This window comes from Tyto alba, unplaced genomic scaffold (genome assembly GCF_018691265.1).
Source record: "Tyto alba isolate M040663 unplaced genomic scaffold, T.alba_DEE_v4.0 Super-Scaffold_41, whole genome shotgun sequence".
Classification (NCBI taxonomy): Eukaryota; Metazoa; Chordata; class Aves; order Strigiformes; family Tytonidae; genus Tyto; species Tyto alba.
In genome coordinates, this window is record NW_024881317.1 from 22185000 (window position 1) to 22210259 (window position 25260).

At 41.1% G+C, this 25260-nt stretch overlaps 1 protein-coding gene across 1 annotated transcript; it reads right to left on the bottom strand.

Annotated features, from left to right (window-relative positions):
* Positions 1-609: 609 nt before the first annotated feature.
* On the bottom strand, positions 610-25008 carry REC114 (REC114 meiotic recombination protein). The gene is made up of 6 exons (XM_032990380.2): positions 24841-25008; positions 24250-24339; positions 9757-9840; positions 5455-5667; positions 3501-3569; positions 610-870 (listed from the first exon to the last, which is right to left on the bottom strand). The coding sequence occupies exons 1-6, from the start codon at positions 25006-25008 to the stop codon at positions 709-711; spliced, it is 786 nt and encodes a 261-aa protein (XP_032846271.2). The 3' UTR covers positions 610-708.
* Positions 25009-25260: the final 252 nt, after the last annotated feature.

The window sequence follows — 25260 nt, forward strand, 5'->3', positions numbered from 1 at the left end:
TTTTAAGCTGCTGATGTTCATTCCTTACTGTATGTCTGAAAGATGAGAGAATTATACTGTTCTGGTTCTTAGAGAAGTAATATAAATTGAAATTATCTTAAGGGCTTAACCTATAGAGAGAGACTTGGGTGTGTCCTATAATCAGACTTCAGAAGCTGGAACACTTCGACATGGTGGTGGTGGAATGCAGTTGAAAACAAAAACAAAACTTCAGTTTATAAATATATATATATATGATTGCTTTTTAAGTGATTTTTTTTTTTTTTTTTTTTGTTAACTCATGTAAATTCTCAAATCCTTTTGCACTGATGTGTTCAACATATTCTTGTACATTCAATTCAGGCAAACTTTTATAATTTTTTTTTTTGTTTGTTTAAATGATGAAATGTTACAGCATGGTGATATTCTATGCAACTAGTTATATTCTTTAGTTTGACACTGTAATTTCTCATGATTTAAAGATTGTAGAAATAGACCTAACAGGGTTCTCATGATGTGCGTAACTGTAGATGCATGAACTTGGGTTCTGTGTATTTGTTGAAGTGCAATGATGTATAAAAAGTGGATTCACCTGTTTTTAAAAATAAAACACTGACAAAAAAAAAGAAGTGTGAGACTTTTTCAAGTATTTAATCACGCTTAAGCTTGTGTATCCCAAGTGCTGGGTATCCTGGAGTATGTCTTCCAGTGGCAACAAGCTGGTGTTTCTCAACCTTCTGTGAGTTTTTTCAATTCCTTCTCCACGTCTTCCACAAAAGCTGGGAAATTGTGATCCATGAGACATAAGCGAATGAAGGGCCCCAGCTCCTGCGCTCGCCACGCCGAGTGCCGGTACGCAAGGGGGAGCTCAGAGTTCTTTTTCAGCACAGACTGCGAAAGTAAAAAACCAAAGGTGTTGCACTGGAACTAAAAAAAAATCAAAGGTGTTGCACCGAAAGCAAAAAACCACAGGTGTTGCACCGGTTTTTGTAACAATGCAGCTACGTCAAACTTTTCCTTCAGTATTTAATAAAGATGCATCTGCCTTGTTACTAATGCTGCAATTGAATACTTTCAGTCAGATATGATTTCTGTATGTCATTTTTTTCCCCTCTGATTCCAATATAGCTTTTATGCATCTCTGAATTCCTTCGCAGTTATTTCAATTGGAAGTGCCAACTTCCTGGGTAACACGGCTTCCTCGTGAGTATCCACCCAGTGTAAGACAAGAGGATCCTGTACGACGCGTACGCTCTGCCACTTGAAATGTGTAATGATAACCAAGTGCGCAGTTCTAAGCTTTTAATTTAAAATTTAGCAGGAATGCCTTTTGGAAGTAAATGATGGGGCTTGTTAAGGGTGAAAACATCCTTTCCCTGCCTGTTTAACTCCAGCTGCTTCCCCGCGGTGGTGGGGAACGGCGTAAAACCAGCGGTGGCCGTGGGGGGCTGGGGCTGGGGGAGCCCCGCCGGGCGCCTCCCGCGCTGCCCTCCCCGTGGTGAGGAGCTGAGGCAGCTCCACTGAAAGGCCCCGGTGGCCCTGCTGCAGCTTGTACCACCGTTTTCCCCCTGCTCGGGCTGCAGATGTTCCACAGACTTCACCGCCCCCTCGGCCTTTAACTTTCTCTACCCGGCTGGGCTGAAGTCACTAAAACTGCAGCGGCAGGTGCTGATGCTTTTTGGATGCTCCGCACGGGAGAGCAGAAGCGAAGAAAACCACTGAAGTCTTACTTTCAGGGCGAGGTAAGTGTGGTGTGTAGGGGCAGCTGGTGATGGGGTTGAGTGGTTCTGTTCTTGGGGGGAAACGCCTAATGCTACCTAGTCTGCACCAGGCTTTTAAAAACTTCATGTGCATTTTTCACATGCAAAAAAACCTTTTTTTTGTTTTGTTTTGTTTAGAAGCAGCCCAAGTTAAACCAAGCCTCTCCGTCCGGGAAAGGCAGGATTGCTGTTCACTTCAATCAGCCCAGGTTCTGCTGCCCCAGCCTGAAATGGTGCAAACCAGCTGGCAGATGGACTGGGCGTGCTGACAGCTGGAGCGTAGCTCTGTTGGGCTTGTGGGGAGGAAAAAAACCACCTTAATATTTTTTGCTAATCTAACTGTTGGTTCACATTGCCCTGTTGCTCTTTTCCTGACGGAGAAAAGGATCTTTAAAGGTTGTTGTCTTTTTTAAAAAAAAAAATCTGCAAGAGAATGCTTAAAGCCAGCGCTTCCTGAAGTGGTGGAAATGGAGAAATTTTAACTCTAGAGTGTTCCAGAGCGCCAGCTGAAAGGGTGTTTCTAAAGTTCAAGTTCAGCCCTGAGCAAACTGTATGACAACCTGCAGGCCAGGGCGTGGGAGATCCCAGCTCAGTGCTGTTGTGTTAAGCTGAATAAGAAGTAGAGGGGCAAACAGAGGGGGATGTAGGAAACTGCTACACCAAGGAGTCTTTCTGCCGGGGAATTTTAGTAATTCAAGCAAGAGATGGATGAATGTGTACAGCAAACGGAGGTCTTCCTGGCAGAAAGCTTTGTTTGAAGAAGGGATCACGCTTCTTGTCTTACACAGGGACCAGAGAATGGCAGTTTTTAGAAGCACAAAGTTGTTTATGATGTTGGTGTTAATTTACATTTCCTAGTATTACCTCTTAAAGCAGGGATTGGCCCTGAAAAATACAGTTGGTAAAGGCAAGCTGCCTTGTTTGATCACTCTTGCTTGTTGATGCACACTTGCTGCATTGTACAAGGCCAATAACAAAACCGGTGGGAATCGAACAGCAGGGCACGCGCTCCAGCTCTCCCCACCGCAAGGAGAGTACAGGGAGCTCTGCTTCTGAAAACGGAGGTGTTTAAAAAAGGCTTTTTTGGGTTTAAGAGATGACAGATTTGTAACAGTGAGCACAGGAATTGCCCCTTATACCACTGATGTGAATAAATACTGACTTGGATCACCTTGTGAATGTGGAAAAAAGGTAAGACAGAGCCATAGAAGCAACAGCACAGGAACAGAGGCTGGAAAGAGTGGTGTTTTCTTCTTAGTTATCCGATCCTGCACTGCCCCAAATTCACAGAAAACAAGCAGCAGTTAACTTCCAGTTGTTTTTAAACACAGCTCTCCCCCAGAGTTCCCCGTGAAGCTGTCGCTTGAACTGGGGGATCTCTTGCTGCGGGTGAAGGCTGATGGTATTTTCAGACTTAAGCTATGACTGCAGAAGTTATTTCTGCAGAGCCAAGAGAGTGACAAAGCCATTTATTCGGATGTGACCTCTGGGTGTGTGTTTGTTCTCAGTGTGTGGTTTTGTTCTTATGCAAATGGAATAATTACACCATGAAATACCTGCGTTTGCAGCTTATTTCCTAGCTGCAGATCATTACACAAGATCCTGTGTTTTTGTTGGAATAGATGATGTCATCCTGATGTTAGTGAAGACGTTTACCAGATGTTTACAGAATATGAGATAGCATTCATGCTCTCTCTCTCCATGCCCCAGAGATTCAGTTACAGGATTTAAATATTAGATTTTTCTTTTTTTTTTTTTTACCTGCGCTAGCTGCATTACAGATCTTCTTTCTCCAAGGCTTGTACAGAAATCTGGTAGAGGCTCATCTGGCTAGAAAATATCAAATGCAAATAAGGGCTTGTTACCAGGCAGAGTGTGGGTATATGCAAGGAGGGAAGTAGTTCCATTTTTAGAGATAACGGGAAGAAAATGTGCTCAGCTACCTTATGCAGTAAAAAGGCATCTTTTTATGGAAGCTGAATGCACATCTGCTCAAGTTTTTTAAAATGAAAGATGTGAAATAATGGGCCTGTAGTTAAACTGTCATGTCTAAACTAAGATAACTTTTAAATTCCTTACTGGAAGTAACTTTAAAAATGCAGTGTCTGAATGCTCTCCAGGAGCATGCTTTTTGCCTTCCCGTGGGTCACATCACTGAAAATCTTTTCCATCTTTATTTTAGACCATTTGGTCTAAGTTGTCAATTCTATTTTCCGAGTGATGTTTTCAGTCTAACTTCTGGAGCAAGAGCATTATCAATGCAAGCAGCACGACTGTTGGTGTTCAGCAGCATTCTGCCATGAGGTGGTTCCTTCACCTTTCATTCTCCCCTTTAGCTTATCAGGAAGGGAGCAAAGCCCCAAGTGCAGGTAATCTGCTCAGAGAACAAACAGTAACTCCTGAGTATCAGCTCTTGAAGGTGTCTCGTATGCCTTCCTGGAAGTGGTGTGAGTCAAATCAGCAATGTATTTTTTGTCCTGCACTTTCTCTAACAAATACGATTCCATTGACCAGTAGAGCAGGAGCTTCCTAGATTATATGATGAAAATGATGTAGCTGAAAGCTTTGACGTTCCTTTTTCAGGGATCGCTCTTGGTCCTGATATTTTTACCACGTACCCAAGAGCTTTCCTGGCTAAGTTACCTGCAGGGATGTTTTTCAGAGCTGGTAAACGTGATCCTCTGGATACCCAAGAGAGCATATATTTAAGAATTAGTCACCCTCAGCAACACTATCTGCCTTTGCCTTTTCCATTTACCTTAGGTCTTTGTCTTGGAGAGGGGAAACTTTCTGTTCCTACCCTGAAATGACTTTTAAATGCGTCAGCTTAAGCTCAAATCAATACAATTGCATATTTACAACTATGAACACTGCAAAACAGGAGTAGGTAAACACAACAAGGAGAACACAATTCATGGTTACTTAAATGCCTCTGGTCATTTTTCTTACTCTGTATCATTTATTTGAAAGTCCGCCAGGTGGTTCCCAGCAGTCTTAGCAGAAATCCACACTGATGAAGTTGTAGATGTGTTGTTTTGGTAGCTATTTGGCTCTCCTCTGCCCCCTATTCTTGATTATTAGCCTCTCAGCAAAAAACATCCAAGTCTTCCACCAAACCATGCCACCATCTGATGGGGAACTGGTAGATGACACTTGGCTGCCGAGTTTGCTGCCATTTCTTTTCATGGTTAGTAACCTCCTATGTTTGCCTAAGCCCTGCATAAATTGTTCTCTTCACTTCCAGGCTCCCTGGCTAAGGAAGAGTTCAAACCCCAGAGCAAAGCTTTTTCTCCCATCTACAAATCTCATTCCATGTGCTCGCTAATAGTCTTCCTATAACCACGTGGAATGTGTGTGTTAACTTTGGTTATTAGTGACCTCGTGGAGGCCAAACCGAGGGCATCCGATTGCTCTGAGGTATGTTACAATAAGCTTGAGGAGCTAGAACCACTTTTTTGAGCATTGTTCTGTTAACTTTTCTGAGGTGTGCTAAGATAGCCAGTGTCAGCAGCTGGCTTCCCGAGTAACCCCAGCCCTGGTCACTAACTAGGTTTCTCTACATTGCAAACTGAATTTTGGGTTCCCCAAATTGTCTTTCAGGTAGATGGTCCCATAGTTGCAAAAAGCTTTCTGCAGAATTAAGATCTGTCACAGATCTAACGCTAATAGTTGATGCTTTTTCTATTTTTCTGTCTGTATGTTCTTGCTTACTTACTGTATGTAGTACTGACGCATTTTGTTCAGTGCCCTTCACTTGATTTTCACCACTAGGCAGCTGACTGAGACCGTGATAGAGCTGCTGGCTTTGTTCATCAGTTACTTCAACCGGTACATACTCTGCAAGTTTCTGAACACAATTGCAGCAGTGTTCCAGCATCTCTTCTTTGGAATCTCCACCAAACTGAACACGAAACATGCGGCATTCATTCTGCTCAAAAACCAAAGAGAAATTAAATTAACTGAATCCCCTCAAACTACTCTGATTTAATTAAATTCCTATTTGTTGAAGTTAGGAAAAAAGCGATGAGTTTTTGGATCACTGCACCAACTTAAAAATGAATAAGCAAGTTTTACTTGCTGTATCTTTATTTTTCCTAGCAGCTAAACCAGAAGACTATGAATCCCAGTTAGAAATTCAGTTAAAGAACCCCAAGAAAATGGTGAGCAGGGCCACTTGGAAACTAAAGGTCTAGCCAAGTGAGCAAACCTCACCACGATGACAGTTTTTAGATGTACAGCTGGGAAATTAAGTTCTTATTGTTGCTGCAAGTAGTATCCTGTAAGGATGTGCCAACTCTGAACAGTTAATTTGTGACAAAAAAATGAGATGACACTAAAGTAAGCAGAAGTTAACTTTGGAATCTAAACTAAAAGTTCTGGAACTGTACGTTCCATGTAGCATTTATGTTCCTGTCTGCACCAAACCCAGCCTTGCCCACCTCCGTGGTCTGCCTGCGCGTAGCTAAACAGACAAATTCCGTTTGGCACTCTGGCTGTGAACGCTGCTGTTCCTTGAATAGAAGCTAACAGGATCACGAGTACAAGAAACTCAAAAACGCATGACTTCAAATAATGAAATAAGACTAAAAATAAAGAAGCCTGGATTGCTCCGACTCCCCAGTATAGGTGGTTGGGCTGCAGCATAATAGATATTTTAAGTGCACGAGGCCAAGCAAGCTGCACTGAAAATGGAGAAGAACTAAAGAGTCCATCGGGCAGGACAAGGTTTTCCTAAGCACATTCAGCTAGTGTAAGGCAGATGCATACTGAATGCTCTCGTTTAGGGAGTGAGTTAATGGGACTTTCCATTTGATCTTGAAATTTCAACTTTAAAACAGAGTTAAAGTACTAGAAAAGAAGCAAGTTTTCCTTGGACCTACCTAGCTTATTCAAGTCTTCATCTTTCTGAGATTCCAATATCAAAACCGTTATTTAAATGACTAGATGTGCTGCTAGACTGCTGATCACATGAATACAAGGACATCTTTCACTTTTAAAGATTTTTGTCTCAGAGATGAGCCAGCTTTTCCTGACAGCCTGTACGTTTACATGCATGTTACTTTAAGATGCTTGTGTTGCAGAAAATGATTTTTAGGGCGTTGTAAGCATAAAAGCTTGTCTCGGTACCTTTTAAAGGGAAAAATGTCACAATAATTAAAACTGTAGCACTTGTTTTACCAGTGCTCAGTTAAATTTCTTTTAATTAACTGAGATGTCAACTTAACTGGGTCAGCTTCATATAACCCAGAATGGATTTGTGGATGTGCCAGACAGGTGGGTTCTTATTAAGATGACAGAAAGGTAACTTGCATCTTCATTTGAATTCCTTTTGGAGACTTTCAAAGAACACTTGTTTTGGTTACCCTTACATCCATTTTCAGTCTGAGCTATTTGTATTACCCTCTGCTTTTTCACAAGGAATGTTACATACTTAAGACTGCAGTTTATAAACAACAATAGACTTTTTTCCTTTATGGAAAAACAGGGAGCACTGAAATTCAGCTAAGAGGATGTCAAGTTTTAGCCTGAACTGAGCACTGGGCGTTAACATCTGAACCATACAAGAGCTGAAGTATTAACCTTGAGGTCAGTTGGATCACCAAACTTGCTCCTCTTCCCGTGCTGGGGCGGGGGGGTCAAGCTCAATGAAAACAGCAGGAAGGGAAATGACTTACTACAAGAATATCATTTGTCTTGCTACTGTTTACAGATTGTTTCATATAAAAAAGTTTTTATACATAAAGACACATCGAAGACTAATGTGAGAGAAGCAAGTACCAGAGGTGGAGCTGTGTAAAGGGCAATCACAGCCATACAGCTTGCTCTTTCAGCTCAGTGTAAGGCACAGGCACACATCTGCCAGGTATGGCCTCAGGATTACACACTCCTGTGCTTCATGAACAAAATTTCCACTGGTACATCTCAGTTTCAGTAGTGATCAACGACAGGTATCTCCTCTACGTGTCTTGTTCCTTCAAGTCTAGTAACACTAAGCTTCTCAAAACATAGTTTAGAAACTCATTCTGCTAGCTGAGTCCACATTGCCCTACTGAAATTATATTTCATAAGAAATGAGTAAGTTTCACTATAAATGCAGTATTAATGACTTACAAAAAACAAGGAATACAAGAATAAATCAGAGATGATTGATAGTGTAATATTTAGTTGCCCTGTGCCGTCAGATATAGGAACTGGCTTTTGAAAACCTAGTTTACTTTCCTCTGCCTAAATGGCTTCTGCTTGACTCTTTCCTTACTTAGGTCTAGCAGGGTTGAGACATAACCCCTTACATGGTATGTCTGGCTTCCTGAATTTTAAAAATATTTTTGAAGATTAGCACCAAAGCTATATACACTGACAGCATTTAAGGAATCACTTCAGCTACAATTTAAGCTATAGAGAAACTGAATGATAGAACCATTGCAGTGCCACTAAATCCAGTTTAGGTTGTGTGAACTAATGCCAAGTAAACATTTAGATGCACCAAATTAATTTAAAACTCTGTTAGTGTTCCCCCTTTTTTTTTTGAACTGTCCCTCCGAGCTTTTTTCCAGCCTCAAAGTGATTGTGATGTTGATTTTGTGTTTCTTGTGAGATGCAGCAGAATCCCTTAGCACTGTGCTGGGGAGCTGGTTCTATTAACAGATGATCATCTGATTCATCAGAACTAATTACTGCAACAGCTCGATAGTCTTCTTCAGTGATACTCCACATTTTATTAGAATCTGACAAAAATCAGAGAGCAAAGGTGTTTGGGTTTCAGGCAAGCATAACCCATGAATTTTAAACAGTTTAAGATACTTATTTATGCAGTTCCTAGTGCCACCATTAGACTGGGCTTATTCTTAAACAAGCTGAGTCCTTGTATTTAAACAATGTTTATTATGGCTCACATCTGCGTTTATCTTGCAATTAGCAAGACATTCTCCCCTCTGCAAACTATATTGTTTGGTTTATAACATCCTATAAAGAAATATTTATGTGTCTTTCATAAAAGAAATCACATAAAGGATTGAAATAAAACTTAACAGGAATTTTTACAGTTTTCAGCTATTCTGGAAATTGCTATTATCTGCAATTACAATAACCCAGTCTGTACAAGAGTTCCTGTCAGGGGAGAATGCCAGAACATCTCAGAATACTTGAGATGTTTTTATGCCTTAATAGCTCTGTGAACAGGGCAAAGAAAGAAAGAAAAAAAAAACAAAAAAAAAAAAAAAAAAAAGAGGGGTCTCTAGTAGCTACTGAACAAGGGGCTCATCACTCATCTTCTTCCAGAATTCTGTTTCTAACGGCTTCTCTTGTCAAGTACAGATACTTAAATCAGAGGCAGCTGTTTCTGCTGAAAGAACAAAGCCTAGAAACTATCAGGGGAAAAGGGAGAGCTCCTCTCATTTTGAAACAGGCTTTGTTTTTGAAAAACCTGGCAAGTGCTCGGTGTAGATGAATAAGAACCTTCTTAGACTTCACCTAAGAACCAAGAAAATGGAGATTTATACACAAGTTGGTAAAAAGCAAGTGTTGTTTAATTACTTAAAGGCTAGGGGAAGACCAGAAACCTAGGTCCCTTTCATTGTCTTGAATATCAAATGCCTGGATCACCAGCCTGCCACTGGCCTGTGTCACCAGCCACAAAATGGCTAAATAATTGTTTCTTTAGATAATTGGCTTGCCAAAGTGAAGTATGACCCATAGGTTGCATGCTTCTGTACATGTAAGAAAATTGCTTCATCTTTTTGTTAGCCATGGCAGATTGATTCTAAAATAAATACCGAGTTAGCTGTTTTAGTAGCTAACTCTCAGAAAGCAGTCTAAAAGACCTGAATATTTGCAGTTACAAAAGACACTAAGATGATTCACTCCATTCTTGTTTAGTATCTAGAGTAAAAACTAAAATAAAATATTTAGAAAGACAATTTACAGCATCTCAGAACTTCTGGTTTAATCTATCCAATATTAAGAAATTGAATACAGAACTGTGTTAGCCATTACAAATATTAAAAGCAACTCAACTTACCTTTGACTGTGCACGAAGCAACAGACAGTCTGCTCTTCTTACTATCTTTAGCCACTTGTGGGAATCAATTAATGAAAATCCCTCCTGAAATAAAGCAGAACACAAACCACTAGCACAATAAACATGCAACGCTCAGAAGCATGTACTTAGTGTTGTAGTTTAATCCGTAATGACGGTCAGTCATCTGCATACCTGCAACTTTTGTATCTGCCAAACAACTGCCAATGTATAATTTTTACCATGCTAGGCATCAAATCTGAATCTGTAGCTCCACCAACAACACTCTGTCAAGGTACGTTCTAATTTCCAATATATATTTTTTACATTTATATTTGTGGATGTTATGAAAGTCTTCATGAAACACATAAAACAGCTGCACAGAGCGCTTTAAATTCTTCTGCATCCCATGAAGCTGCCCAAGAGGGCAGCAGAGGGCAGGCAAACCCGAAGAATGGGACAGCAGTTGGTTTATCTAAGTCCCAGAGAGGCATTTTCTCCAGATGGAATTCAGGTACACATGAAGCAGCCTTCATAACTTTATAAAGCTGTTTTTATAATCCAATTGCATTAACTGTCAATCTCTTCAAACAAGATGGACTGCTCAGCATTCTGTAAAAATATCCCAGGAAGCCGAAAACATCATCTAAAAATTGCAAGGCAATGGACTGTGTCTCCCAAGGTACTTTCCACAAACTGCCACATAGTCATTAGTTAGCACAGTCTAGGGGATGCAAAAAAACCAAACAAATTTAAGGGCAGGGAGGAAATTACCTACCCATTCTATCTGAACCCATACTGCTCTCAGTGAGTGTGGCTTTTCACATAGGCTGCTTTTCATATGTGTTCTATGGGTCAAGAACAGCAAGTCCTGTCCATCCTGGACTGCCAGCCGTGTGTTTTTGCAAGTTTTTACTATCTTATGCAGGTTCAGGCTGGGAAACCATCTGCCGTTTGATTTTGGTACAAGAAGTCACCTCAGTAAGACACTGTCTTAACGTGCTGGCACTGGCTTTATAGTCCATGCAGCAATTGCATGTGGCTTTTTAACTCAACTTTTAGGAGATGGATGTTTAGAAAGCACTGAAGAGTTGAAACAAAGGCAGACTGGATCACAGACACGTAGCTGATCAGACGCTTGCTGTGATAGGCTCTGGAATGGTTTGAGAGCATGCGAGTATCATTCCCTAAAGATCTGAGGTCAGCGGGAGAAAAGACTTTCCCTCTGCACTGCAACAACAGATGCTGACAGCAGGTACGGCGGGCCCGACACTTGCAGCATGTCTGTTTGCACTGAGCCCATGCAAAATGCCACGGAGGACTTGCTAAAGTGTGAAGAGCCTCAGGGTCAAAAGAACCCGGAGACCTCACTTTGTGACTGGTGGGGAAGTCCCAAGCTATCCTCTCCTCTCACAGGAATTAGTAAAGGAACCCTGGATCCTTAGAGGGACGAACTGCAGAGGACAGACCTCACACCAGGAAAGAGCTGCTTATTTGGTAAGTTGATGTTCTCCAGCCATGCTACCTGGTGCAATCTGGCTGCTGAAGAATGCAGCAGGAGGCTGTGTCCAGCACGCTGCGGGCACCCTCCTTCCACTTCCAGACAAAACCCTTCCTGGCAGCAAATAGGAGGAAGACTCTGAAGAAGGTCAGTCTGCCACGTAGTCTGAATTTATGCCTGACACAGTAAGGGAAGCCTGTGAAATGCCCTTGCTCCTCTGTACCCCTGGGATTTTAGCACCCCTGCATTTGGGGCGTGCGGTTTTAGCCTCTTTTGATAGACCTGCCCAACAAGAGTTTGGTATACCAACATTAAGGTGAGGGCAGTGTTGGGGGGAGAACGTACTGAGGAGAATGCCTGAGGAATGAGATGGGATTAGTAGGCTAAGAAAGGAGCACAGCACTGGTAGAACACTTCTAGAATAATCAGTAGTGCTTCACATGTCATATTTCTACTTGCACCATAGAACATATTACTTTGAAATTTGGCCCCAAAGTATTATTTAATACTGAAAATGGAAAAGCATCAGCAAGTTGTGCTAGCAATTGTGCGCAGCAGAAAGTTATGTCAAAAGTCAAGAGTATCAGTCATGCCAACAACATGGAAATAGCAGCATCTGCAACAGCAAAAAAACAGCATTAATTGTGCACCTGCATTGCAAAGAGCTCTTAGTACATGGCTTTACAAAATACAAAAATGCAGATTTGTTTTGTGTACACGAGGAGTACTTTAGAGGAGACATGGAGTGGCATCCACCCACGATGCTTATCAGCTTGTGCGGTGCTCGTGCTGCCGTAGTTGCTACAAGGGATCTACTAAGGAAGCAAGCAAGGAAAACAGAATTGCAGTTAGAGTAAGGTACAGCTGACAGTGCATTCAAGAAGGGAAACAACTGGTTGCAGAAAACACACGTCATGCAGAAGAGTTTGAAGGGTGCAGGGCAAGGCTCTCAAGTCAGAACATGGAAAGATGGGATATGTAGAACTGGAATATATAAAGCAAACAAAAATATTTTCATCTGTCCTTTCCAGAGAGGGTATATTCTTGATGTTTATACAAATAATCTGAGAGTAAGTGGTCTCACTGTTTGGAATGCAGTAGACCAAGTGCATTTATATTTATTTTTGTGAAATAAACACGAACTAACATAAGGTGAATTTCATCTCGGCACAAGGACTTCTTTCTCTCATTTAAAGCAGCAACTGTTCAACATCTTTTAACTTACTTAGATTGAGGGGAATATCCATACCTTTTTCAAAACACCCGGGCCAGTTCAGAACTGCCCCCTCTGGCCAAGCAGCCACGCTGAGTCCTGGACAGCCAGCCAGCCCAAGAAATGACTTTGTGTTGGAGGATGACGGCTGCTCGTGCTTGCAGGCTTAGTGCTTCCTACCACAGGGAATTTCTCCACAACCACCGGGTCTTCCTCCAAGCCCACTGCCATGCCCCCCAAGGGGAGCATTAGTGAAACAATTCTAGTATCGTGTTCTCTCACTCAGCCTCTTTAACTTGCGGCCGCTTGTGTTTACTCTGGACATTTCAAATAGTTACTGGTTTTGATACACACCAACTATGTTTATGTTCCCATACTAAGTCTATTTTTATAGTGTTTTTCCTTTCACTGTAAGATGTAGGTTGAACAAGTGTTGTCTCTTTAAAATAATAACTGTTTTCAAAGAAATCATAAAACTCAGCCAATGTTTAACTTTTCTACCAACTATTTTATTGGTATTTCCCAGGTTGTCATCCTTTTGTATGTCCTGTTTCTGAGGTAAAGCAAGCTGGAAAAAAACAGCATTTGGAATTTTTATTTATGTACTTCTAATTATCCAACTCCCATGCCAAAATTTGATTAACTGAAATTTAATTTACTTCAAGTTTAATTAACTGAAGAACAAAGCAGAAGGTATTTCCTTTCTTCTTGCACATTTGGTTGATTGGGTATTGCCAAGCAGAAACGAGTATCTAAGAATAGCTAAACCAAATAGAGAAACTCAATCCAGTGCTCGAGCAATACATCAGACCTGATTTGGCACAGACAAGCTACCTGAAAATCGAGAAGGAATCTTTCATCTAAATCTCAGGTCTGTGGAACTACTCAGACTAAACTCCATCATTAAATTGTTGACATTAGTCAGGATCCTCTAGATTTTCCTCCGTTCTAAGCAGCAAATAAGCCTGATTTTACACCGTGTTAAGGTCTAGTCTGATCCTCATCGCTTTTCCATGTTAGCTCAGTCAGCATAGACTGTATTTGAGGCTGCCTGAATTAAGACAAAATAAGATTCTCAACAATGACAATTCTCTCTCTTGTCAACAATTAAATAGTTATAAAGTTAGGTCAATGAATTCAGAGCAGTGGGAAGGAAGACCACAATAAATCTGTCCCTTGTTCTGTCACTTGAAGTCAAGATCTCTGCCAGCACCCAGGAGCTCGGTGTGGGGTGGACCCTGGAAACTGTACGACAATATCCTGAGATTATAGTCCATTTGTGCTTTTCTAGAGATAATTAATTGACTCTAAACCTGCTCCGGACATATGCACCAATAAAGAAAAAAATAGTAGTCCCTCTGGATTGCTGCTGCCACCACGCTGACAGAAATACAGAGAAGAGAGCAGCTGTGATCACTGTTCCCCTGGAGCAGGCACCATCCATAGCTGCTTTACATTTGGAGCTGGGCGTTGCTGTGTGGTGCTGGGCATGAGCGAAGGCAGATGGCAGTGTAAGATTAATCAGGAATATAGACAAAAAGGCAACCTAGAGCTGGGCAGGAACGTAAGACCTCAAGTGTTTACAATCTGAAGAGATAAATGGCAGCACTTTTCTAATGATCATTTGATCATTAATGTTCAATCATGCAGATATACCTTATCGCATTCTCCAGGATCATACTTGTAGGAACACTGTATTAAAGGAAAACAGTTTGATGCATCTCTGACAAAAACCTAGGTCTCTCAGAGGGAGGACCCTGAGAACAATTAAGCTGAAGGAGAAAACAAAGCAAGACATTTCCCAAATATTTTGGAAGCAGGCAAGATGAGACCACACCTTATGAGGCAGAGAAGCCAATAATGCTGGTGGAGCCTTACAGCCATCTAGTCCGTCATTAACTGGGAAATACTTTTGCTCTGATTTCACATTTCAGCATTCAAAAAGCTGCTGGATAATGAGGCCTGTGAGCTATGTTAGAATGTACTGCATGTTATTTATGAATATTTTTATTATTGTATCATCTAGATACCCTGTGGTGCTAAGCAACATAGGAACACAGGAACAGACTATCCATTTTATGTTAGATTGCAAGCCCTTTAGGCAACCCTATCTTAACTAAAAATTAATATAAATTTAAGAAATTTTACTTGTGTATCAGTTTAGCTACGCTGGCTTGTATCGATTAATTTGGATTCACTCATTCATGAGACAGATGTTTTCAAATGAAACTTAACTATGTGTAAACAATAGCTTAGGAAGAAAAAATTTCTTTTTTGCCACAAACATTATATACCCTGCCCTTAAATTACAACCAATATTTAAGAAGACAAACAAAACCCCAGAATGACACACATCCTCCAGTTTTGGCTGCCACTTATAATAGGCTCTTGGAATGCAAATAAAACAGTTTGTTCACAGTTCAGAATGACTGTATGCATTGTATAACGTAATGGATTAAGGAGCCAGCTGGGTATCCCACAGACTGGGAATGTACATTTGCAAGAAATGATGAGTGCAGCATGAGATCAAAGGTATTTTATTGTATGAATGAATATCCCAGTGCATAGCTGCCAGAGTGGTCCTGTCTGATAACTGAAGCAAGATAGCAGAAGAGTGAAACCAAAGGCCTGAGGCAAACTTTCCGCTCTTGCACCATTCTGATTGAGGCTTGGCAGCCGGGTGTACAGAGTTCCCCAGAAAACGGAGTGATCTTCTGCTTGCAAAAGCCCTGCTTAGCTTCCAGGGAGGCCCCTGTGACAGCTCCTTGATCCGTTCCTTTCCCAAGGTAAGCTACCAAGACACTTCTGGGCAGCACAACTAGCCCGGCACCCCTCCATGGTGCCTTTGCAGGGCGAAAGAAGAGATTTGGGGAAAGCACATTTCTGGGGAAGGGTAAGATGTTCTGCTGCTCTGAGCACCCCACCTGCAAGCTCATGCAACACTGCACAAAACCAGTAGGGCTGGCTTAAAAAACCTGCTATTTTCTCCAGACACAGAGGTACTGCCCAGTTACTGTGTCTTCCTACCCAGAATGCCACACCGCGCGTCTACTCACCACGGTGAGGATGTAAGGGACAGTGAGAAATCTTTTCAGAAATAATATTCACTATCTAGGATTAAAGTGTGATTTGTTAAGTTAGAACTACCAACATTTTTGACCTCTAATATTCTAGGTACTACTATTATTTAACATTTACACTGAATAACACCTTGCTTGTTCTTAGAAGTGACTAATTTGTCAACAAAGGAATAGTAATATTAATTCCATGTATCTCCACAATGTGGTTGATACATCTGGTAAAAGTTGGCAAGACTAGAAATACTGTAGTTGAGAAGACTGTTATTAAGCATTATCTGAAAAAGCTTGTAAATTATCTTCAAGTATTATACTAGACAATAAAGTAGAGGCAAACTATGACGCTTTCAGAAAACAAGTGAAATTGGAAAACATGTTCACAAATGTTTGCTTGAAACTTGACATATAGATTATAAACCAAATGCTTGCTTATATCTGAAAAATACCTATTTTTAACTCATTGCCTTCCCAAAAGAGAATGGAAGCTGCCATTTTACTCTTTCTAAATTAGAAAACCGCTTATTCTATTAAATTAAAAATTCTTCCCTTCATTAATGACTGTAGAATAAAAATGTAGTTCCAGCTTGTCGTGGTTTGAGCCTGGTCAGCAGCCAACCACCACACAGCCACTCTCTCTCCCTTCTCTTCCAGCAATAAGAAGGGACAGAGAGCCAGGCTTGGGGTTCGAGATAGGACTGGGATGGGGGAGAATCCCCCTTTTATGATCACGAGCAAAAGGCAGACTCGTTAGGGGAAGAAAAAAAAAGAACATACATTTATTACAGACACTAACAACACATAACAGAGTAGGACAGTGAGAAGCATTGCCACATCTTGAGAACACCTTCCCCCCACCTCTCCCTTCTTCCCGGGCTCAGCTCTGCTCCCGATATCTCTACCTCCTCCCCCAGTGGCGCAGGGGCAGGGAGTGGGGGGTGCAGTCAGCGCTGCCACTTCCTTCATGTTCGGTGAGGGGAGTGTCCAAAACTTATTCCCCCCTGCTCCAGCGTGGTCCCCCCACAGGAGACAGTCCTCCACAAACTTTCACTGACATGAGTCCCTCCCACGGGCCGCAGTGTTCCCCACACTGCTCCATCGTGGAACACCAACTTTCTCCAACTGGATTCTCTCCCACGGCTGCAGCCCTTCCCGAGCTGCTCTGGCGTGGGACTCCCCCGCATGCTGCAATCCTCCCAGCGCTGAATTACAGCAGCGGGGCTGCCTTTTCCCACAAGACCCTGGCCTTCTTTGGGCACAGCGCCTTGATCATTCAGGCAGAAGCCACAGGCCATAAATCAATGTCTGCTCCACCGCAGATCTTCATGGGTGGCAGGGGGGGGCCGCCCTGCCGTCTCCCCACAGGATACAGGGGGGTCTCTGCTCCAGCACACCTCCCCCCTCCTTTCTTCCTCCGTTCCTCCACTGACCTTGGTGTTCACGCAGCTGCCACACAACTCCTCCTCACAAATCCGACTGCCCGTCACCACGTCCCTTCTTAAATACGTTATCGCAGAGGCACAGCTGATTGGCTCAATTTCCCAAACAGAAGTGGAGCTGACTTGGAGCTCGGGGAGCTTCAAGAAGCTTCTCACAGGGGGCTGCCCCTATAGCCCCCTCCCCTGCCACCAAAAAACCTCCACCACTCAACCCAGGACACGGCTTAAAGTTAGACGTCATGAAAATTAAACTTTGAACAGAATTCCAATCAAATTGCCTTGTAACGCACCTAGGAGCAATTTTCCTTACTTGTATCTTTTCCCAAGATCTAAATCAGGCCAAATAGATTAGTTTTTATTCCTGCAGTATGAGCAGTCTTGAAAACTGACTCGAGAGTAGGACATGACAAAAAAAAATAAAATAAAAAAAATCTCCAAACATGACAAATTGTACAGTGGGGGAAGATGGAAGTTGTCCCTGCAAAAATTTCCAAGCAACATGTCAGTGTCTGACTGTATAACATTGTTGGGAAGATGGGAGCACAGCAGAACCCATGTGCTTCACAGGCTGTATGGAACTTAGACCGTAGTGTAAGCATTAGCCATCTCAAACAGACCTGCAGAATACAGAATAAGAAGTAGAAAGAGGTGAAAGGCAAAAAAAACCCCAAAACACCCACGGCAGACAGACAGTAAGCCAACTGGAATAAGGAATAAAAAGATGTTGAGTTCTGCATTATCTTTTTGTACGTTATTTTTTTTTACCCCCAGTCTCCTGGAAGCTGGATCTTAAATCTTGCTATTAAGCTTGTTTGACTGTGTGAAAAGAACGCATCAGGGTTGAGCTCATTAAACAGAGTGCTCTGTCTCTACAGAGGCAGGAAAGCTAAATGAAATAGCAAATACAGGACACATGCAGCCACCCTTGAGACAACCATGCCCAGGGCGCTCAGCAACCGCTGTCTTTCGCCGAAGTAGAGAGTGCTGGGTGCTGGAGCACATGCAGGCAGGTGCCACATTCCTAGGAAGAGTTCCCCCAGGTGGGTACAAACTGCAGCCCCTTGAGGGAGATAACAAAGAAATACTCAGAACCTGATTTCTTTTTTTTTTTTTTTTTTTTTTTTTTCCCCTCTAAACTACACTTCAGAACAGTGACATTTGATCAGGGACCTGGATGCTCATGGGTTTAGCTGGCTGAAGCTCTTTAGGGCATCCCATTAATAAGTCAAGCTAAACAATTTCTTCTTTAATTCCTGATACAAAAGATATACTTCCATAGATCAATGCTATATGTTAAACTCTAACCTTAGGGTAAATACATTTCATTATTAGCTGTCACTACTCTTTAAAAACTGTTCTAATAGTTGGGTTTTGAAGAACTGGGGCAAGAGAAGAGTAAAGATCAGAACTCCTTAAACCTCTTTACTGCTGTCAATCACCAATACATAGTCCTTATGGAACAGTAATGTATCATACCAAACATAAATGGGGAAGCTAATGCAGAAGGATATTCAACTTGTCCAAAACAATCATATCAACAGCACGTGTTGACATGAACAAACTAAAACTGAAATTTTTGAACTATGATTGTGGTACTGAATAAGCCAGTAAAACTAAGATTCCTTCTACTCTTTCAAATAGCAATCATAGGACCTTTAAGAAAAAAACAGCCTTCCCCTAGCTCTGCAGGTACTACCACTAAGCAGCATTAGCAACTTGCTCACTTCCCTAGGTTTCTGTCAAATGTCCTCATTTATTGCATAGGGACCTTCATCTACCCAATGCACTGTTGTGATATCATCTCAAAAATTTGGTGCATACTTTTCAGGCACTGTAAAGAGAGCATCAAGAACATCAGAATGTCTGCTGAATGCTTGCCTAAGTAATGAGGTCAGAATCTACTGTATCCTAAGCACTGCTAGCTTAGAAGTCATGAGGGGACCAGGAAGGCACTAAGGACATTTAGTCTACGCTTTAAAATATCAGGTCACAAATCAATTACTCTGGATTGATTTTATCCTATTAAACAAGTCATCTTCACAATTTCAATTTGTTTAATTTGTAGGATATTAAGACTTCTAGCACTGGAATTAATTACATTGAATAAAACACCAAAATACAGTTTTCATGACGTGCTGATTTGAAGGAGGAAAAGGAAATAAGAGTTGTGGTAAACAGAATGTGATGTATCTTGAGAGTGTAGCCAAAAATTGAGAGATGCTGTTAAGATATTCCTGTTAGAATTCCATTATCTACAGTACGCAAGAATAAGATTTTTCCATCGTAAAATATGTAGTCTGTTAGGCAACACTGCAGCAAAAGCAGGTCCTAAAAATATGTTACGTAATTTATTTCCAAATGAAGGACTTTGGGTAAAAGAAACCAAATCAAAACACTCTTTGATTTGAATTACACATCAGGGATTTTTACATTCCACTCTCTGAAGTTCCATTTACCCTCCTCTTCATTCCATTTGGCTGACCATTGGAAGGAGCAATTGTATTTTAAAAGAAAAGCAGTTATTAAGGTAATTTCAAATATGTGTCTGGTGGTGTCGTTAAAGAATGTTTAAAGTAATCTTGAACGCATACCCACTCCCCAAAAGTTTGCCTATTACAATAAATAATTTGTTTTCTTTTAGTAACTGATGGAAACACCGAACATGTCCACAATTTATTTGTTATAGTAGCATGGAAGTACTTCAACGATCCATTCTGGACCATCCTCAGATACTATAATCAATTGTTTCAAACCTAGGGCACCTCACCACATAGCAGGGTACCCAGCACGAGGCATTTACTCATCTCCCTGGTTTAGAAGTGCTGAGACTGAGTGCATACACTGTAGCATTCTTTCTGGCAAGAAAACAGTATTTCAACTTCCATTAGTGAAAAGATTGCTAGAAGGGAATTTGTTAAATACTCTACTATTTTACTGCTTGTGAAAATAATTTTGTAGTCTTCTATTATAAAAAACCCCTTTTCATTACAAAAATATTTTAATACAAAACCATCACTAGGTAAGATATGTGAATATTTTATTGCTATTTTATAAATGTTCCTAGAAATGGGTGACAGAAGAGTCATAGTCTCACTTGGCTCTAGATAGCAACCATTCTTTAAGGAAATGAAAAGATTTCTTAACACTCCTGCTTAAAGAAAATAAAAAGGACTAAGAGAATACATACATAAATCCCTTACAAAGAAAATATTTTGATATCAAGTCAGGAACACTTGAACATTCTTCCTAGAATGGATCATGTTAATCCAACCATCAATGAAATCAAAGATTTCCATTCACCTCAGTTTTGTGCAAATGGAGTTGTACTGAACGCTGTACAGAGATGAAAGGTAGACACCAAAGAAAAGGATTCAATAACTAACTCACACAAAATCTATCTTCTCTTGTTTTCACACTGACGGAAGAGTATGTTACAGAAAATAGTTTATGTATTTTAGTATTTCATAAATCATTACTGGACATGAAAACAGTTTGATGAAAGAATCACTAAGCAACAGAACAATATATGCCTTCATCCAAAAAGGTTATTTGTAGGGCCCATGCTCACTAAGAGTGCAAACCCTGGGAGCTATCACTAGCATGTTGGCCAAACAGAAATCAGTTTAGCAGAAAACTATGAAGCTGATCAGCACTGAGTTCAGACAAGCATTAGTTCAGTTAACATCATTGTAAGAATGAACAAAGAAAAGTTCTATGTGAAATACAAAACAGTTGAAGTCTGGAAGTTCACACTTTTCAGTATGTGACTTTGATTTTTTTGCTGGACTTTAAAAAGCATCCACCCACAGTATTATCAGCGTAACGCAGAGCTTGCTGGCAGCTAAAAAGGTTCATTTTGGCTTTTGTAAAATGCACACACCACTGAAGAACAGATGCACTCTGACTTTTATCTTCCTAAAGAAAATAGAAAGTACAAACCAAGATAGTTTGCATCTATTAATGCACTGATTTTACTACATTACTTGCCAATTTTAAACCAGAAGAGATAAGAATATCTCATACTACAGTACTACTCATTTTAAAAGCATCCAATTAATAAGTTTTCTTTGTTACAGATGTTGGATGAAAACTTCCTTTCTTTAAAACTCTCTTTTAGGATGGTTCATATTGAAAGTCTTGGGCTGGGACAAGGGTTCCTGCTCCACCGTTACTGCTGCAGTTAAAAAAAAAAAAAAAAAAAAAAAAGAAAAAACCCCAAAAAAACATTCATCACTGAATGAATTCTTCAATTTAGTTAGCAGTTCAGTTCATCCTTGGATTACTGTTAGAGGGGGAAAAATCTCTTTATTATTCATTCATGAAAATTTTACAATACAATACAGTTATTCAAGTTGGGAAGGAAATGGTGTCCCTCTGACACAGCTTGTACCTCTGCATAGGAACACCGTGAGGCACATGGTACAAAGCTACAATAATTGTTATCTAGTTCCCTCAAAACCACGAGCTCATAGTATATCAAAAGGCCTGAAGAGTAGGGATTAGAAGATAGATCAAAAGACTAGACATCAACAACTTAAAGGATGAAGTTACTACATAGCAAGAAACATTTCTGTAAGTACATCAGAAGGAATTACAGTGCAAGTGAGTAAGGCAGCATATATATGTTGGAGAACACTTTGGCAATAAAAAGGAAATATCCAGTAGCCCAGGCCAGCAAGCAGAAATGAACGTACACAGTAAAACCACGAGCTAGCTGAATCATTCCAACAATTGCAGCATTCTATCAAACTTGGTACGTTCCCTCCGGAGCAGAAACTTGAGCGATATCATCTGTGACAAAACATCCACTATAATGGACCCCCAGTGAGAGGATTTGGTCTGTGACATATTCAAAAGAACTATATGTACTTAGTCATGCAAAGCCTTTTTAAATATTGTGACAGGTTTCTGACAACTCTTGAGAGCTGGAGACTAGAGGGAGATAGAACCAGTGTGATTAACCCTTTCTGCAGTCTGATTATTTCTACAGCAATAACACAGACCACACAGTATTGCAACTTTTTTGTTACATGGCATCTCAGTAAGGAGTCTGCAAAACTTCACCAGTGGCCTGTACAGTTCTGGCTAGCTTTAACTCTACTGTTACTGGCTACTGACCAACAGCATCGCTGCTTGTGCTGCTTTCTTCAGTACAACCCCTGTGCATCACCTTTCTGTTTGATGGTACTGGCTGCTTTGTGAAAGAGAATCCACAGACTGTTCTTCAAACACTGAAAACGTATCTGTAGATTGGGACTGTCCCAGGAAGAAGAATTTTATCACTGCACATCAGTCTTGCAAAGCATTGGGAAAAGGGATGCGTTTCTGGGAGGGCATGTGCCTAAGGAACAAGCCTAAACAGTAAAACTAAGCTAGATGTGCTGGACCAAATCCCTTATAAACAGGAAACCTAACACAGTTCTGAAGATGCCTGCCCAGATTCAGAACTAGTGGACTGGGTATTTGCTAGATCTTTCAGCAAGTCAAAAATGTTTGAGAGGAACAGTGCGAAGACTGCAACTCTGAGAAATATAAATAGGCATAGGGTATACTGTACCAGTGCATTTCATGCTAGTTTTGTCCTGTATGCACAGGACACACCTGCAGCTTGATCCCAATTACATGTACCTGAAGAAGTTCACCCAAAAGAACTGGCAGTCAGGTTTTAAGATGCATATGGCACCAGTTTTGTATAACTTTTCTCAAAGACTTAATAAAATGTTGGTGTTGGCTTTATAGTTGGTATAGAAGCACTGCCAAAATAAATGTTTTTTAAAAACCCAAACAAACAGTTTTCTTTTTTTTTTTTCTTTTGAACTCAGTATTACATTTCAGTCACATTTACCAAGCATGTCTGTTCCATCTCTATTCTGCTCTATTCTTAGGCTGTGATTGTTACTGCAATATCTTAGTGTCTCTTAAAAGCTGAAACAGACCTGATAAATCTCAGAAATTCCTCATCTGGCATTTCAAGCAAGGCAGCTGCCTGAAAGCTTCACTAGCCACTAAACCCATGAGCCGCAAGAAAGTGCTTTTCTCAGCCAAGTCTTTATAAAGCTCTTCTTATACTTCCCGCACTCATCCCTTACAACAGCACTTTTATCTGCCCATTGTTACTTGCCAGATCCAGCCTTTGCCAGACACAGTCTTTAAAGGGCTACAGCTTTTGTCTGTGCCTTTTTTTGCTCTTTAGTTAGTTATTAAAACTTAGTTTCAGTTAGCCTTTATATGGTTATTTCAAAGACATTCTACAGAGTGATGTAAGTCTACCAGCTACTAAACAGTTACAGCCATCTCACCAGGATTCTGAAAACAGGACCAGTCCTATGAAAGGTGCATTCTGCACTGACTCATTCCAAGCAGAATTTGGCAAGACGTGGAAGCAAGTCTCATTTCAGTTTTAAGAGGCACAGTAAAAACTAATTTATAAACTTACACATATTTAAAGCTACAGCATACTCTCTTATACATTCTGTATTAAAAAAAAAAGTGTTATCTTAATACTGCAGCATCTTCCAGTGGTTTGTAATAGCTTTCTAATATATTTATCAGCCAATTCCTACTTGTTACCATCACTGACAATTGGCGATATGCACTGAACATATTTGATTCCACTTTCCAGCACAGGCCATCTCTATCAGGAGTATCAAACCAACTCCTTCGAGATGGAGTCCTTCTTTTAACTTCTTTGGTGTCGTTGTGAAATCTTGACAGTTTAGTACCTGCTTAAGTAAGTGCACGCTACATGAAAATCAGTTGACACAACTGTGAAGTTGTTATTTCGTCTCCATGAATGTAAGTTGTATGTTAAATCACACTACTCGACATAGGAAAAAACACATCCTTTGATAAACCAAATTATCAAAACCAAATACTAACAGGTCATGCACAAGAAACTTGATGAATCATTTAGCAAATCTTGTAGGAAATTATAGTTATCTTTTAATTATTTAACAGTGTATTTTCTCTTTTTAGGCAGAAGAATCACAAAAAAATCCCATGTATCTTTCAACATCAGCAGCACTTAGTATTATGTCTTATTCCAGATTTTTAGAACCACTGAAGAAACACTGTTCCTCGGTAGGAAATAATGCATTTATTATTATTCTGATAAATGTAGAGAGAAAGCAGCACATGAGAATTACCATGAGCAAAATGAAATTGCCAGTTTCCTTTCAGTTGGAGAGAACATGAATCTCAGAAGAGAAACAAAGTTAATACAGACGCTAGCATGAAAGGAGAAATGTTCTTTATATACCAGAAACTTACCAGTACTGTTCGCCCTTGGGAAATAAAGAAATGGCCAGATACAACAATGGTAAGGATAAGATGGCCTGATTCTTCATTTGATTCAAAAACCTTTAAAAAGATAGACAAAACAGAAATCTAGCCCTGTAATCACAGAATCTACATTTCCCATTTCTAGTGCAATATGAAAGGCTTCAAAGGTCGATGTTACAAGTCAGGTATATAATTTAGCTCTCAGTAATGCAACTTGCCGTCCTCTCCCAGAGACAGGAGGCACATTTAAGAATTTTTTACTAATTATAATTCCATATACAGACCTAACTACTTTAAACAGCCACCTGGACGCTTCCAACTTGATCTGTAGTTTTTAATACCACAGGTCACCACTGAAGGTAGAATTCTGAAAAAAAGTGGGCCACTAACTATCATACCATTGATGTGCTCGCATTAATAATTCATGAAGCAAAATCTCTCCCAATTCCTGCATTAGCTCTGGACTTACAAAAATATACTTGCAAATGCCTCCCTTATTACTGCTTGCTACACAGCAGCCTCCCAGACCCCACTGGAGCCAGTTACAGTAAAACCAAGCAGCCCCGCGCCGCCCATCACCTTCCAAGAGGAGGTGTTTTGCCCCTCATCCTCGCCGTCCGTCGGGGGTAGGAAGCGGCCGTAGCGCTTCAAAGGCCACGTTCTGGCGCTGCCGAGGAGGGAGGTGTCGCCGGAGCCGCCCGGCTCAGCCGCCTGCCCCGGCTGGGAGCTGCGACGCCCGGCCGCCATAGCTGCGCTGAGGGGAGAAGCGCCGCCGCGGCGGCGGGCAAGCGGGAAGGCGGGAGCCAATCGGAGGGAAGAAAGAGCTTGTGGGGGGAACTGTTCACCAATCAGCGGGCGGCAGGGAAACGAGAGCCAATGAGGGAGCGCGCTCGGGCTCGTGCAGGGCCCTTCTCCAGCGCTCGGTGGCACGCGCTGCCTGAGGGGCTGTTGCTCTCCTTTCTTCAGCGGGGCTGCGCCGCCGCGTCTTGGGACGGGGTG